At 52.8% G+C, this 15,614-nt stretch overlaps 8 protein-coding genes across 8 annotated transcripts; 1 reads left to right on the plus strand and 7 right to left on the minus strand.

Moving 5' to 3' along the window:
- Window positions 1-172: 172 nt before the first annotated feature.
- M409DRAFT_58148 (multicopper oxidase) lies at window positions 173-2,047 on the minus strand (the record flags this gene model as incomplete). Its single annotated transcript, XM_033813830.1, has 6 exons — window positions 173-333; window positions 395-559; window positions 609-733; window positions 768-1,479; window positions 1,529-1,627; window positions 1,681-2,047. The coding sequence occupies 6 exons, from the start codon at window positions 2,045-2,047 to the stop codon at window positions 173-175; spliced, it is 1,629 nt and encodes a 542-aa protein (XP_033663640.1).
- A 1,683-nt stretch (window positions 2,048-3,730) lies between these two features.
- M409DRAFT_26990 (uncharacterized protein) lies at window positions 3,731-4,579 on the minus strand (the record flags this gene model as incomplete). The annotated part of the gene is made up of 2 exons (XM_033808370.1): window positions 3,731-3,802; window positions 3,875-4,579. 2 exons carry the CDS (start codon window positions 4,577-4,579, stop codon window positions 3,731-3,733), a joined length of 777 nt encoding a protein of 258 aa, XP_033663641.1.
- A 734-nt stretch (window positions 4,580-5,313) lies between these two features.
- On the minus strand, window positions 5,314-6,198 carry M409DRAFT_26991 (uncharacterized protein; the record flags this gene model as incomplete). Its single annotated transcript, XM_033808371.1, has 1 exon — window positions 5,314-6,198. One exon carries the CDS (start codon window positions 6,196-6,198, stop codon window positions 5,314-5,316), a length of 885 nt encoding a protein of 294 aa, XP_033663642.1.
- A 711-nt stretch (window positions 6,199-6,909) lies between these two features.
- On the minus strand, window positions 6,910-9,110 carry M409DRAFT_69007 (uncharacterized protein; the record flags this gene model as incomplete). The annotated part of the gene is made up of 3 exons (XM_033818087.1): window positions 6,910-7,325; window positions 7,382-8,549; window positions 8,709-9,110. The coding sequence occupies 3 exons, from the start codon at window positions 9,108-9,110 to the stop codon at window positions 6,910-6,912; spliced, it is 1,986 nt and encodes a 661-aa protein (XP_033663643.1).
- Window positions 9,111-9,863: 753 nt separating this feature from the next.
- M409DRAFT_69008 (uncharacterized protein) lies at window positions 9,864-10,295 on the minus strand (the record flags this gene model as incomplete). The annotated part of the gene is made up of 1 exon (XM_033818088.1): window positions 9,864-10,295. The coding sequence occupies one exon, from the start codon at window positions 10,293-10,295 to the stop codon at window positions 9,864-9,866; it is 432 nt and encodes a 143-aa protein (XP_033663644.1).
- A 325-nt stretch (window positions 10,296-10,620) lies between these two features.
- On the plus strand, window positions 10,621-11,496 carry M409DRAFT_26994 (uncharacterized protein; the record flags this gene model as incomplete). Its single annotated transcript, XM_033808372.1, has 3 exons — window positions 10,621-10,699; window positions 10,784-11,085; window positions 11,137-11,496. The coding sequence occupies 3 exons, from the start codon at window positions 10,621-10,623 to the stop codon at window positions 11,494-11,496; spliced, it is 741 nt and encodes a 246-aa protein (XP_033663645.1).
- A 439-nt stretch (window positions 11,497-11,935) lies between these two features.
- On the minus strand, window positions 11,936-12,753 carry M409DRAFT_26995 (uncharacterized protein; the record flags this gene model as incomplete). The annotated part of the gene is made up of 3 exons (XM_033808373.1): window positions 11,936-12,413; window positions 12,475-12,533; window positions 12,604-12,753. The coding sequence occupies 3 exons, from the start codon at window positions 12,751-12,753 to the stop codon at window positions 11,936-11,938; spliced, it is 687 nt and encodes a 228-aa protein (XP_033663646.1).
- A 1,374-nt stretch (window positions 12,754-14,127) lies between these two features.
- M409DRAFT_26996 (uncharacterized protein) lies at window positions 14,128-15,590 on the minus strand (the record flags this gene model as incomplete). The annotated part of the gene is made up of 2 exons (XM_033808374.1): window positions 14,128-15,129; window positions 15,189-15,590. 2 exons carry the CDS (start codon window positions 15,588-15,590, stop codon window positions 14,128-14,130), a joined length of 1,404 nt encoding a protein of 467 aa, XP_033663647.1.
- Window positions 15,591-15,614: the final 24 nt, after the last annotated feature.

Here is a 15,614-nt window from a genome sequence, read left to right on the forward strand (position 1 = left end):
GTCAAGGCTTCGGCGCCCTCACATGCTCCTGGGCGGTTGCCACGCAACAAAAGCTTGCTTTACATCCGCACTCACAGCAACGATGAATTCAGGGCAGAGCGCCTTCACATGTTTCAGGGTTTCATGACAGTCATTATATCTATTCAACGTGATCAAGCTAACATGCACGCTCCTACAACCCCGAATCCTCCTTTTGATAATACGCGTGCGTCGCGTAATTCTTCCAGTTCCTACACTCCTGATCGAACGCGAACCTATCCGGCAGAACGATCTGATTCGGAGCCTCGACAAATTGAGCACCAAGACCTGATGACACGTGCCAGGCGATGTGGCCTGTACGGAGGGATCAGCATTTAGATGTGGCAAAGAGGAGGCTTGGAAAGGGGATACTCACAATGCATCATCCAGGCTCCTGGGTTGTCCGAAAGAAAAGCCAGTGCTAGCCAACCGCCGCCGTGTAACGTTGCAGTGTCACGACGAGGAGGAGTGTCGAAGTTCAGGCTGGCGGAAGAGCTGCTGTATTGTGAAGTTCCTTGGCCAAGGACGTAGAAGTCATGGCCTAATTGACGGTCAGATTGGGATACATCAAGAGCTAGGACACGACATACCATGCAAATGGATAGGATGGGCGATAAGGGGAAAATTGGATGGCTGCTGGATCAGCCAATAATTCCACTGCCCTTGAGGAGCAGTCGGCAGAACGGCCATGCTGTCAGGGTAGCTGGTATTGCCGCTGAAGATGTACCAAAGAGTTGAAGTTCACGGACAAGGAGTTGACGGACGACTGGAAAGAACCGGACGGAACGGGTTGGTACCAGAAAGGAGTCAAGGGCCCTGGCTCAATACAGCTCTGGGGCTCGCCAGGGAGAGGACTACTCGACGGAGTAGCCGAAGTGACGGTCGAGTAACTCCATACCGCGCGTCCGAACCCTTTCTTGTCGCTCAGACATGCTCGCGCGACGTTTGCACGGAACCAATAATTGTCAGCAGTCTGATTAGCCGTAATGATTACATCGTACCGCTGGCCGATCCCCAGCAGCAGCCAGTTGGCAGTGAAAGGTTTGATGGGCACGAAGTCTGTCGAGATAACCGAGAATGGGTGGCCATCCAGAGACACCTGAATGTAATTGTCGACAGCGATGTTGATCAGTCGGAGACGATACGCCTTGCCGGATTGAACGACCGTACGGCTATAGCTGCCTCCGCCGTTGGCGTTTACGTTGGTCCCGTTGATCAGCAAGTTGTCGGCAGAAGGCGGTCCTTGAAGCTTCTGCAGATTCTGGCTCGTGATGGCGTTGATCTGATACGCCGTCATGTAGAACCAGTCTGACAAAGGATAGGTTCCGAGATCAACGTCGTAGTTGGATGTGGCAGGTCCGTCGAAGATCATCGTGCCGACTACGCCGTCGCCATACTGCGCGGAGAAATGAGCATGATACCAGGAGGTGCCGTGCTGGGTCACCTGAAAGCTGTATGTTCCTGCTGAAAGTCAGAGAGGCTTTCTGTTCGAGCAACCCTCAGAACGTACTCGAGGTCCCTGGAGCAAGTGGGCATTCAGTCACACCGTTGACTCCGTCCATGCCGGTGGAATGATATTGACGAACACCGTGCCAGTGGACCGTCGTACCTTGTATGCATCAGTAGACGTTTTCCATATAAGACTCGAAGGCCAAGACCTACCGTTGTCTTGCAACGAGTTCTTGACGGTAATGAGAAGCTGATCTCCCCAAGTTGCTCGAATGACCGGCCCAGGATACTGTCCGTTAAATAACAGACACTGTCTCGGTCCATGGCCGTCTGGATTGCAGGTCCCGTTCGTCAGCTCGAGGTTGTAGTAGACGGTGTTTCCGGTCGATGGGAATGTCTTGTCGAAGTCATTTGCTATGTTGAAGCCACTCGCCCAGCAGGCTCGGTTTGCAGGATTATTGGAGCAAGAAGATGAAGCACGGGTCTCGATGAGCTCTGCTGTGGGAACCGCTGCAGCGAAAGAAGTGTGGAGCAAGAAAGCGGTTGCCACGAGGGCTTTGATGAGGACGGAGAAGTACATTCTCTCTTTCCAGAGATGCTTTGAACAATTCCGGCCTGTGTGCTGACTTCCTTGTCGGTACGGAATCAAGAAGCAGCACCGCCTGTCCTTATACTATCCTCTCGCCGCGCGCGAGATCTCGGAGAAAACGCAAGTACGTTCGACAAAACATTCTAGAGCCCCAATGGACTTCCGTGCAGTGCCGCCGGTCTCATTGTTGTTCGTTTTAGCCGATAGCAAAATCCAAATCCACGTGGGAAATGAACGAAGAACTTTCGAAGCCTCACCGCCGAGGACAAGCTTCTGTAATGCCGACGTATCACGATCTGGAGCGCGCAATTGCCTTTGGACGATTGTGACTGAGGTAGTACTAGCAGAACCTCCCAGCCATCGTTGCTCTCCCCTGATAATGGATGCAATGGTGGGTTTCTTAACGGTGGGAAGGGCAGCATGACTTTCAGCTCAACCGGCTGATTGTGGCTCTTCAAGGCTGGCATCGCTCGTTCAGCGTAAATCGATTTGGGAAGCCGCAGTGCCATGGCTTCGGATGCTGTGACAACTTTGGCCGTCCGTCTGTGAGCCTTGCGCCATTCACCAAGGACCGTCCAATTGGCAAATTCCGAATTACACGCCACTAAAAGCAGTTTGCGTGATTAGCATGCGTTCGTGTAGAGCAAAGCCAGCACTAGACATTCCTCCGCGGCTGTATTGTAGGCCATGCTCAGGAGTTCATGAGATTGTGACCCTCTGCCAATGCAGATTAGCTGTCAGGACGAGATTTGAGACTCATCTTTATCCGTGGACGATGAGCGAGATCGTGCCAGGTCTACGATTCGATCTAGCAACCTTTCGTCGTCGACTGTCATTGGTATCGTATCCCTTTCCATTCAAGACTTCTCTCGGTCCTCGGCCAGATGCACTCGTCGTGAGCGGATGATCCTCACCGCCTTGCCGTTCGGTATCGAGACAAGGTTTGAACGAGGCTGTGAAAGCGAACGACGGTTGGCTACCAAGCCTTGCAAGCTTCGAAGCCGGCCATGCGCGGCTCTTGGAGACTTTCTCTGGCGTCGAGATTTATTTGAACCGTTATCTTGACAAACTTCTTCTCTTCGTCCATTTGCGGTGTTGGGCCTCTCGAGTTCTAGGGCGTCTTGAAGCGGTGTCGAATGCGAACGTCTTCGGAAGCGGTGAAGCAGCGTGATCGAAGCATAATCTGGCGTTCTCCCACAGGGTACAAGCGGTCAGCAGCTTCCATCGTTCTACTTGCGAGAGAATTGCGAGATGGCCGAGGACTCGTATTGGGGGTGACAGCTCGCACTTAACACCATGTACTTGAGCAAGTATGCGTGAGATAAGTACTACAACCTTCGAGTAGTGTTATGCTCCAGCTGTCTCACCTGAGCATCCTTTAGCTGTCTGCTCTCCAAAATTGACCAAAGAGGGAACCTTGCTAGCATGCGATGACGAGTCGTCGCTTTATTCCCCGTATTTAGAGCTCTGTCCAAGGCAACGGCCAAGCTTTGGCAGCTTCAAAGAGAAAGAGGAAAGGAGAGAGGTGCACGGAAAGAACATTTCGTTTCCGCTTATGTACGCTTTCTGAAGAACACACAAAGCGGTATCAGACCGGTCCATCAGATACAGAACTCAAGCACCTCGATCATCTTCACGTCGCATCACCAGCATCGTAGCTTTTCGTAGAAAACCTCAAGTGTCAGGGCAGTTCACGGCTTTGCAGTCCTGACTATGAGTGGCGATCGGGCCATCAACACCAACATCCTTGTGTTCAAAATTAGCAAGTGATCGCAGGCGACGAAATCTGATCTTGTCTGAGAAAAGCAGAGAACGTACCTTCTCGAGAACAGCCTTCGACGGGTCTCCACACAAGAGATCCCAAATGGGGTAGAGCTCAACCAGCTCCTCGTTGATGTGTCCAGCACTGCCCTTTGGAGCGCTGAGCATCAAGTTGTGGTCGATGCCGAACACTGTACAGGTCCAAGAAGCCTCATCGATGTACGGAGCGAGTTGGTTCTTACTCTCGTCGCATCGATTGACTCCTATCTCGACAGGCATGTGCACCTGGTATAAGTCCAGGGGGTCTTTCTCGAGGAGGATGCAGGTTCCTGGGATGTGGCGAGCAAACAGAGAGTTGACTTTGACTGCGGTGGTGTTGGCGCACTGGAACGTGAAGCCAGGGAAGACGCGGCGGAAGGCCTCGTCGATGTTGTCGGCGGCTTCCTTCTTTGCGGTGAAGATGAGAATGGTCCAGTCGCCGTATGGCTCACAGAGCCAAGCGTCGTTGAAGCTGGCGGTGTACTCGGAGATGGCGCTGTGAGCCTCGATGCACTTGTCGTGCGTATGCGCGATGGGGACGGTGATGCCGTAGTTGTCAGACTCGCCCTTCTCTTGGACGGTGCAGGCGGTAGGAGGTGGCTCAGTAGCATCTCTCAAGGCGAGAGATGGAGCAGCATCGAAGGGCGAAGCTGGAGCAGCAAGGGTGGTGGTGGAGACGCTGAAGACAGCGAGTGCCACAGCGAGACGCTTCGGGGTGATCATGGTGGTCACGCCGCTGTGGAGGACAGTGTGGTTTGGAGGCTGTAGCTGTAGATGCTGTTCAATGGTGGTTGAGAGAGGTTGTGTGATGGAAAGGTGGTGGTCGAGGTCGAAGTCGAGGTTGATGTTGAAGAGGAAGTTGAAATTCCAAGAAGAACAAGGACTAAGACCGCTTAGGCGGGCACTTCACACGCACGTGGAGGCGAGCAAAGACAACAAGCAGCGGGCATGTGCTCCTTCCAACTGCATCACTTCTTCATACAACATGCCCTCACTGCGTACGAAAGGCCCAGCACATACCAGATAGGCTGCGCAACGAATCCGGAGCCTCGACTACGGAAACATTCAACGCCCTTTCGAGAAGAGGAGGAAACGTCTGTGTCAGTTCCAGACGGGAAGTCGAAGAAGAAATAGCAGGCATTGGATACCCTTGAGCAGGTCTTTGATACCGTTCTGCGGTTGGACTCAACGGATTTCCTGAGGGATCTATGGCAAATACCCCGAGGACTCTGGCAAGGTTTCTGATCTTCTCGGATGCGATGAGCATGCTGGCTCCAACGGCGCTTTGCTGGCGATATTGATGGTACAAGGCCCTGAGAAAGTAAGAGCACTTCGATAATTCTGAGCTATTGTACATCATCACCATATTATATGCTACATCCGAACCCCCAACACCATCGCTGCAAATACCGTCGATCTAGTCATACAATCTCTCCAACACAAGCTCCATACTCTCCTCAGTACGGATCCTCCCCATACTTATCGTGATCATCCGCCTTACTCCTACTCATTCTCCCAGCACTCGTCTTCAACAATCCCTTACTCGCATCCACCACCCCGCTAGCCCACATATCCTGCCCCGTCTCCTTATCCGTAAACCTGCTAGTCAAAGACGTAATCCCACTAAGATGCGAATTGACATAGATATTCTCCCAATGGCCCTTCGGCACATGATACGTCTCATGCCAGATCGAGAGATGCGGGTTCTGCTTGACGGTGCGGTTCCACCAATCCCACGCCTGGCGGTGGTCCTCGCTGTGCGCGAAGGCGTGAAGCCCTTCCATGTTGCGGAAGTAGCAGACCTGCATGATTTCGGATTTGCTCGAGCGGTCGGCGGAGTTGAGCCAGGAGGTCATGCCGAGGAAGCCGAATTCCTCGGCGTGGTCTTCGAGGCTTTGCGCGAGCGAGGAGAAGTATTTGCCGGACTGCTCGAAGCCGGGGGCGAGCATGCCGTAGGGATGGTTGCTTCGCGTGCCGATGAGGAAGACGACCACGTCGGTGTCGGCGGGCTTGTTGCCGTAGTTCCCAAGTTCGTCGGGGATTTGGGCGCTGAACTTTTTCATGAGGACGCCGTCCATGTATGTGTTTCGTTTCCAGCCCACGGACATTGCGTAGGAGTCGAGGGCGCGGTAGAGGATCAATGCGGCGGCTGGTAGAAGAGCGATGCGGCCTACGAGCAGAATGAGAGCTCCCTGAACGAGTGCACCAACGCATAACCATGTTGATAACGAGGCCTGGTCTCGGAGAAGTGATTCAAATGCAGCGGGGCCGAAGAATCGGGATCGTGGACGTTCGCTTTGAGGAGCGACCAGTGGCTTGAAGTCCTGTCCTGGGCGCGACATCTTGTGATGTGGTTATATTTATTGGGTGTATGTATTATTCCTCTGCTTGATCTGGTTCGAAGATAGATCACTGTGATTCTCTTTTGATCATTCAGTGGTGAGTGGATTGAGGTCTGAAGTTCAAGAAAGCGACTTGATCCCAACTATTATATCTACCTTCAATTCCATCTACACGGACGCAGTGCTACGTATAAGGTAGTCGTCAAGGCCAAGCCCCCAACTCTTGCGGACGGAGGAGTATCGCCTTCGCGGCTCGAACGAGGTGTGTTCCGCGAAGCTAGCCCTGAGTTGCTCCGATCCTGTCGGCCGTAAGGCATGGCCACAGTGCAACACAAACACCGTCATCTCTACTCGCCAAATGGACGTACAACGGATCCTCTAGATCCTTGCTTTAGAACGGACGCACCGGCACGGGTACCGCGCCCACCGAAGACGGAATGTAGTTCGTAGTGGAAGAAGAAAGAAGGTGAAATGTAGCTAGGAGTGTTGAAGGGAGGCCTCATCCCGATGACGTAAGGACGTAGTCTTCTACATTCACTTCCAAGTTACTTGACCTTGCTTACCTGGGTCTGATTAATCGAGGACAATAAGGTCCAACTTGACTCACGTCAGCGCTTGTTGTATCGATCCAAATCTGTTATTACTCTGTCAGATATTTTGGATGACAAGACTGTGCGATTCCACAGATGCTCCTCGCGACGTAGTCGATGCCTAAACGAAACAGAACTCCTCCACTTCCAAACCCATAGCCTTCAAGGACTCCACCGTCAATCTAGGATCAGCATTGACCTCCTCACCAGTCGCACTGTTCCTAAAGCACGCGAAACTTCCAGGATCATCCGGCTGGCTTTCGCGGTAGTACCTCTCCCACCCGTCCAACGGCGGCAACCTAGGATCGTCTTCTGTGACTTCGCCCGTCGCAGGCCTCCTATACTTACGAGCAGCGCCGTAACCTGAATCACGCTTGTCGTAGAACGGAATCCAGCCATCTGGCAGGGGTCCAAGAAATGAAACGCAGTTGTCGGTGCCGTTGAGGTAGCATTCGCCAACAATTTGATGGGTATTGGAGGAACATCTTCGGATCATGAGTTGGCTTTGGAGGCCGAGAAGTGTGCAGATGATGTCGCCTGTTGAAGAGATCAGTGCCCGGCGATATGGGAGATGAACCAAGACGAGCACTCACCAGGCTGTGTGTTCGGTGGCCCCAATCCGATGTGGCCCGCTCTGCTCCTTATCAACGTCCTTCCCTTGACCAGATTCAAACACCATATGAACTCTCCATCGTTGAGCACGGTCTCATCGCCATCGACGACGCACTCCCAAAAGTCGTCCCGCCACTCCTCGAGTGTCGGCGCAGACAGCGTCGGCCAGATGTCATCGAGATACCCAGCTCTCAGAGTGCGCAAGAATGCATCGAAGACTGTGCCCCCAGTGACGTACTCGTCTCCCGCGTCGCACGATTTCGTGGATCTCAACCTATGGAATATTTTTCTCGAATCCCACGGAAATCGATCACTTACTTGTCCGACCTTCGCGAGAGTGAATCCACCTGCCTGTAGAGCGCCATTCTCCCGGAATGCCACGCTACTTGATGATATGCCACTAGCCAACATGAACGTCGACAGGCCGTGGGTGTGAAGAGGAACATTCCAATCAGGTACCCACGAAGCCAAGCGACGTGGATTCGGAAGTGACAAGTCACAGCAGGCTATAACATCAAGGCGATTGGTAGTCTCGATGTACATTCTCGCGACTTCGGTGAAAAGTTGGGCTGTATCCTTGGTGTAGTCGGGCACGATTCGTTCGCTCAGTGCCGGCCCTGCGATACTCATGATTCCATAGATGTGGTCTCGAGGATCGGCACATTTGCGCTCGCGACTGGTGATGAGCAGCAATTTCAGAGTACAGTTCTGCCGATCGTAGGTGATAGGTTCGACGACAGACAGACGATGCCGCAATGTGATCGACGGAAGTTGGTTCTTCGTCCTGAGGCAGACGACCGCCTTCCGCAAAATCTGCCAGGGAATCTCGTCTTGACCGCACAGTACTATGGCCCTCGAGTTTGCCAGTGACGCCTCTTGCCAGATCCATAGCCTTTCGAAGTAATCTCGATGCACCAGCTCCTCTATTGCTTGCCAGGTCTCAACGTCATAGAACAGCGCGCATAGTGAGCGAAACCAGTCCGGCTCTGATGCATCTGGGGAACGGTAGCGAATATGCTCGCTGTCAATCTCCAGTTGCTGGCCAAGGTAGTGAAGTGTTGACATTGCAAGTCTGCTGTTTGCAGACGCAAGGCCGAGCCAGATGACCACTCGTCTCGCATTTCGATAGATGCTCGACATGAGTTGCACCTGATGACTCCTTTCCACGTTATCATTTTAGTTAATGCATATTGCATCAGTCCATAGAACCCTGTTTGTTGACTTATGTCTTAGGTGTCGGAGGGCTTGTGCGAGATTTTTGCGGATCTGAAGTTCGCCTCTGCTTCGTCCGTTGTCCTCATCTTGGACAATGTAAGCCGTTTCAGGGTCATTCACACTGCCCCACGTGTATGACAGTGCTTCATAGGCAGGCTCGTAATCTGGTCCTGGGATCTCTAGTAGAGGCTGGTAGCTCACAGGATCCACGCTCTCGTCAGGGTGGCTCCACGAGGTTTCTTCGGTGTCGTCCTTCTCAAAGAGGTAGCGGAACTGGTATTGATTCGTCTCGAATACATAGTAGCCGGCAGGTAAGGTCTTCTGTAACTCTGCAGTTGATAGACGTTGGACATTCCGTTCAGTCGGCTGGGTTAGTTCGACATGACGAATTTGCAGACGAATGCTGTCCTCGAACGAGCCTGGTAAGAGAGTGAGCAGTCTGATCTCTTTGACATGCGTACGCAACGCAGAGTATTCGAACGTAGGATTAACCATGCTACGACGCTGAGCGCTGATCCACGATGATCAGTCTTGAGATATGCAACAGCCTTCAAAAGCTCACGGAGTCAGCTCTGCCTCTTGCCAAGGGAACAATGCAGTAGTAGAACAAGGGTTGGATATGTCGACCGGCCGCCAGGCGTGCGAACCACCGGCTAACAGCTGCAGCTGATCTGGCGCCACGCACCAGGCTTAGAAGCTCCACGTAATTCTGACAATGAAATTATCTCGTAAACTTTTCAAAGTAGCTTGTGATTAAGGTAAAATGTTATAAAGCCAGGGATCGTGAACAGGCGCAGTGTGAAAACAAAAAATGATGGGCTGGCACCAGTGAGCGCGAAGAAGGCATGGAGACAATGTCACGACTGAGAGGTTAGTCACCTGGCATGAGATTTTCATGTACTCACTGGGAACTTGAAAGCGATCTTGATGAAGGCGAGTGTTATTAGCATCTCAATTCGTGGTGCAAAATGCAATATTGGGAGACCAACCAGTGCAACACTCATATGCTCCAATCTCCCATGCTCCAAACTCCGTCGTACGACATCGTCGCATCTTCCATCAACCGTGATTGTCAAGGCCTTCGTGACTCATCTCGCATCGGCGGCATATCGGCTTCGCCTCGTGTCTGTCGGTCGCGTGGAGCCTTCGCACGTAGCTACAGGTGCCCCACGGACACTATATCCTGGTCCAGGTCGCAGTTCTTGTCATATCATAAACCCCAATTCCCTTCTCGCCGTGGCCAATAGCTCAGTATCTGTATCTGGTCGAGTAGTCCTTGGGGCTGACCACCAAACCACGTCCCTTCTTGGCACCCTTGTAGATCGTCTCGATGATATCGATCAGCTCTTGCTTGTCCTCAAGCACCCAGTTCAGCTTGTTGTTGTTTCCCGTGCCGAAGTCGCACATCATGTGTTTGTTGCGGAAGAAGAACATGAGGGTAACGGTGTCGTAGAGCTCGTACATCTGCTTGAAGTCGGGGACTTGGTCGAGGTCGCAGACGTAGATGACAGCGAAGTTCTTGACGCGGTCGGCGATCTTGTAGAGGACTTCGTCTTGACGCATGCAGTCGGGGTCCCAGTCGCGGCCGAAGCGAATGACTACCAGGCGGTCTTCTTCGGACATGATTGCCTGGTCGACGTGCCAGCCGGTGACGAGATGGGGAATGACGACGGAACCCATGATGATGTCTTGTCTTGGCGAGGTTGCTGTGTTGAAGGTGGACAGTAGTTGTTCGTGTTGGCTTGTGTGGTGACGGAAAGTGAGTGAGCGAGGAACAAGATAGAAGTCGAGTGGAAGAAGCATGTGATGGTTACATGACTCGACGTTGTCTTGGCACGCTAGCCGAGTGTGGGGAGCTAGTGAAGCTAGTGAAGGTTCAATCGCGACTCTCACGTGCACCACTTCAACTTCTCTCTTGTCGCGACCAGCACAACATCCTCGCTTTCAACTTGCTGTTCGACCGTGACTACACACCAAGTTCATATTCGCAGCGACGTCCTTCAAGATGCGGCTCACAGCGGAGCTCGTCAACAACTCCCTCTCCTACAACAACCCACTCAACGAGCGCGAACTCGATCTACGAGGTACGAATGCCCCAGCAGATGCCCTGAAAGGGACAGATACTACACTTTCGTTAAAGAGCTAGTTGATTCAAAGGTGTCTCAAAGGCCACAAGATCCCCAGCATCGAGAACTTGGGCGTCGCGAAAGACCAAGAATGCATCGACTTCACCGACAATGCCATCACGATCCTCAACAACTTCCCGCTCTCACCACGACTGCAATCGCTGCTGTGCGCTGAGAACCGGATATCGAGTATCTCCGAGTCCATGCCGAAGCAAGTCCCGAATCTGCACACCCTCGTACTCAGCCAGAACAACCTGAGCGAACTCACCGACCTCGACCCTCTGCAGGGGTTCTCCAAGTTGACGTACCTCAGCTTGGTCGGCAATCCAGTGGCGAGCAAAGAGGTAGGCACAAGAGAGTGATAGTAGAGGTTTGGATGCTGATTGGAGTGACAGAACTACCGGTACTGGGTTGTCTGGCGGTGCGAAAAGGTACGATTCCTCGACTTCCAGAAGGTTAAAGACGCGGAGCGGACGAAAGCGAAGGAGTTGTTTGGTACAAAGGAGGAGCCGACGGAGCTGGCACAGAGCATCATCAAGACGCGGTCGAACCGAGGATTTGGTGCTGGTGTGCCCAGCGTCAATGGCGCTGCGAAGGGAGGGAAACTCAAGACGACGGAAGCAGAGAAGAAGAGGTTTCAGGTTTTGGTGCAGAATGCGAAGACGTTGGCGGAGGTGCAAAAGCTGGAGAAGATGTTCAACGAGGGCAGACTTCCTGCAGGCGTCATGGACGGCGACACCATGGACGAAACCTGAGAGTGCTGCTGAGGCAATCTCATCTCTCACCACGGGCAGAAGTGAGCTCCACACAAGAGACTCGATCACATCAGAAGCAAAGGCAACACGTCCAGCGCAAAACAAGGCGCCGCTTCGAGGGCACCGCTTCGAGCATGTGTCGAGTTGGAAAAAGGGCAAAGGTAGTCGGCAACGCCGTTTAGCAAGTAATGCAAAACACTGATGATATCTCTAGATTGCGAACCTTCTCCATTTACGCTGCGAGCGCTCTATTCAATGATACCCAAGGCTTTTGCCTACCCAAAGAAACCCTGTTCTACAATCCGGATCTCCTTGCCATCCGATGGAGAAAGAACCTTCGTACTGTTACAACCAGTTGCACCCCCTTCTATTCCTACAGAATGCCCCGTCAAAACGCCCGCTGAAAGACCAGATGCACCACCACCACCACCTTCTTACCTCACAGCTTCGTATCCCCTCCCTTCTTCGCGTCCAAATCTCCAGTGCTCTCCTCCGTCACCGTGGTCCTCGACAAACTATCCTCACTCATCTTGCTCGTGCCCCCAATACCAGGCCTCGGACTCCCACCAACTGCAGTCTGACTCGGATCCATCAACGCCCTCATCTCAACACTATCCGACCCCTGCCGACTCCCCACCGCATGATATCCCCCTCCACCGCCGCCCGGACCCAACGAGTTCTTGAAGTTATCGCTCAACTTCCGTCCATGCGCCATGACACGATCGATCTTGGAAGAATGCGGCGATGGTCCGCTCCGCGGTTGCGTGAACTGTTCGAAAGTCGGGAAGTTGGGGGCGTGGTTGTAGGCGGAGGGAGGGCGTTCGGCGAAGTTGCCGCTCGGGGAGGAGTTGAGAGGTTGCAGGCGGGCGTAGAGTTGCTCGGCGTCGCGGAGGGCTTTTTCGCGGACGAAGCGTTCCCTATCAGACAAATCGTCAGTGTGTGAAGAGGGTGAAAGGGTTTGGGTAGGAGCGGCCTTACTGCTCAGGGTTCAAACCCGGGATGTTTATCTCTTCGCGGCGAAAGTTTGTCGGACTGCTCTGTTTGCATGCCATATCAGCATCACCACTACCACCACCACCACTTCAAGAAAAGCGAAAGACTCCTTACAATGACCAACGCCTTCCTAGGCCCCTCACCCTCCTCCTCATCCCGCACCGCACAGCACGAAAACATCCTCCTGAAGCACTCGCCGACTTTGGTCCCAAAGCTCTTCCGGCTCTCGTGGATTTGCGGCTGCGTTTGTATTTGGTTTTCCATCCTGGAAAGAAAGCCAGATCGGAAGAACAACCTTTCTCGCTGTTTTTCAAATATAGCCGCTTCTTCGTGTCTGTCTTGTCTTGCTCGATTCGGCGGCTTTTTTGCCCTCCCGAACGAACCCTTGCCTCTGACTCGCTGGCTTGCTGCAGAGAGCTATAAGACTGTCTTGTTATGCTGGTAGGTGGTGTCTGTCTGTCTGGCTGTCTGTCTGACCCGCGTGGATGCGTGGCTTGTTCTTTTTTCAGAGGAGGGGTGGAAGTATGTCCAGTCGTGCGGAATCTCGATCCGTGAGATAATTGTCTTGCTTGATAAGTCCAGATCCAATTCGATGCTGCTTGTCTGGCTTGAATGGAGTGACAAAAGACGGACGGGCGGTCGGTATCTCGAGTGTAGGTGCAGTATGCAAAGTGTATATAAGAAAGCGTCAATCAACCCGACGACGACGAGCACAATACGGCCATTGAATGCTCAAGTCGTCGACAATACATAGAAGTATAATAGCAGTCTTCAAAAGCAGTCAAAAAGAGTTCGGCAACCAAAGCACGAAATGACACCACACCAGTGCTGACATGGTGCCACGCGATCTCATCAGCGACCTTTGTCTCTCCTCGCATGGGCAAGGTCGCTCGTAGCGATCAGTTGCACATTCTTTTCTGCTATTGCATTCCAGCTGGGGGGGGGGGGGGCCTTGTGTGCACTGACTGACTGACAGATATGGCGTGTCGTGAGCGATTCATGCACTTGCAGGTGTTATTAAGCGATCTTCTTACTTGTGGTTCCATATGGCGATGAAACGTGAGATGCTGCTTTGGTTGGAGATGGGATTGGTGAGGTTGGGTTTCGTTCTAGAAGAGGGAGATCTGGTGCGTGGGATGGGATGATGCTGGGATGTAGCGATGTCTCAACGTCATTCATTTATTTTGCGATTTTCGTGACGATGCCGTTTCATAGATACCTTGCGACGATGTGGTGAGCTAGATGCAGCCGAATATTACGCCACAGAAAAGGGACACTTTCGAACACGCAGTTTGCATACGTGATGAGATTGATTTCCCTGCCGGCACTTTCTCAGGCCCCCGTCTGTGTCACATGCCTTGCATGCACCTCGCACGAACGCGTCGCGCGCCAGCACGAACTGCCGTTTCACAATCGCTGCCGTAGCACCCTGAAACCTGCAGTGACTGCGTAAAAGGCATGAGCCCGTTCCCGATGCAACGGTCTGCGGTCCTCACCGCAGCATATAAGGATGCGTCCGTTCCTGCAGCAACTCGCAAGGCAGTCCCAACTTGTCGAGAGCCTTATTTCGGCTTTCGATATATGGGTGAGCCTCCTGCGTTGGTTGAGAAATGGATAGATCTTTTCGAGATGTCGTGCTTATTTGGGGTAGTCCTTGAGGTGGTAGCTCTTCAGCTTGACGAACTGATCGAAACCGAACCGCGAGAGGGTCTGGCCTTTGCCGCTGTCTTTCCAGCCAACCCATGCGAGATCTGGAGCAGGGAAGTCGGCTCGGTTGACGAAGACGGTTCCTGCTTCGACATCACCAGCGAGCTCGTGGCCTTTCGCGACATCCTTGGTCCAGATGGAGGCCGTGAGACCGAATTGGTTATCGTTCATGAATTCGATGGCTTGTGCGTCGGATTTGACACTCATAACGGGAATGATTGGGCCGAACGTCTCATCTTGTATCACTTGCATGTCTTGCTTGACGTTGGTGAGGAGCTTTGGCGCCACAAAGTTACCATCTGATGGTGGGTTCTTGAACGTGGCGTTTTCTGGCGTTGAGTCTTTTGCGCCTTGTTTGAGAGCTTCGTCCACGTGTTCTTGGATGCGTTTGGCCGCTGCTTTGCTGATGACCGGACCGACGTGAGTGTTCTTGTCTGAAGGGTCGCCAAGTTTGTAGTTGGCGAGGACCTTCTGTACTGCCTTGACGAAATCATCGTGCACCTTCTCATGCACGTAGACTCGCTCCAGACTGCAGCATGATTGACCAGAGTTGAAGACGGCACCGTCCACAATCTCGTCAGCTGCCCAATCCAGATCAACGTCTTCACGAACGTAAGCTGGGTCTTTGCCACCCAGTTCCAGTCCAACGCGGCAGTCCACCCTACCAGCAGCTGCTTTCTGTACGGCAAGACCTCCAGCAACAGAGCCAGTAAAGCAGACCAGCTGAATTTCAGGAGCCTGCACCAGTTTCTCGATCTTGCCAAAGTCACCACAGTGGAAGTATTGGATGACGTCCTTGTCAAGGCCAGCCTCGACGAACGCCTTTTGCACCTGCTCTGCAATGGTTGGTGTTTGAGGAGATGGCTTCAAAATGACACTGTCGCCAGCAAGCAGTGCAGGTACCAGGGAGTTGACAAGCGTCAAGTATGGGTACTAATGATGAGACGTCAGTGATTGATCGTCGACTTGGGTTCAACATACGAGATACTCACGTTCCATGGGAACAGAATGAGGACCGGTCCAAGTGGGCATTTGCGAATATATCGTTTGAAGCCGTCTTGAGGCTCGCCAGGAGTATCATCGAGAGCCTCGTTGCTGATCTTAAGCAAGTACTCGCCTCTCGCCACTGCAGTCGTTACTTCCTTGGCGGTGAAGGCAATGGGTCGTCCCATCTGCTCAGTGATCTCCTTGGCCAGCTCATCTTGTCTGTCGGTGATGTTCTGAAGAGCTTTCTTGACAATCTTCTGGCGCTCCTCCAGTGGCGTTTTGATGTACTTTAGGAAGGCCTTCTTCGCTATCTTGGGGATCTCCGCAAGTTCAGCGTCTGTTGGGCCATTGCGTTCGACAACGGGCTTGTTGGTCGTGGGCGAGATGGTGGTAATCTTCTCTGCCATGGTCGGATCTGAATATTTGGAGTC

Source organism: Zasmidium cellare (genome assembly GCF_010093935.1).
Source record: "Zasmidium cellare ATCC 36951 unplaced genomic scaffold M409scaffold_34, whole genome shotgun sequence".
NCBI classification, from domain to species: domain Eukaryota; kingdom Fungi; phylum Ascomycota; class Dothideomycetes; order Mycosphaerellales; family Mycosphaerellaceae; genus Zasmidium; species Zasmidium cellare.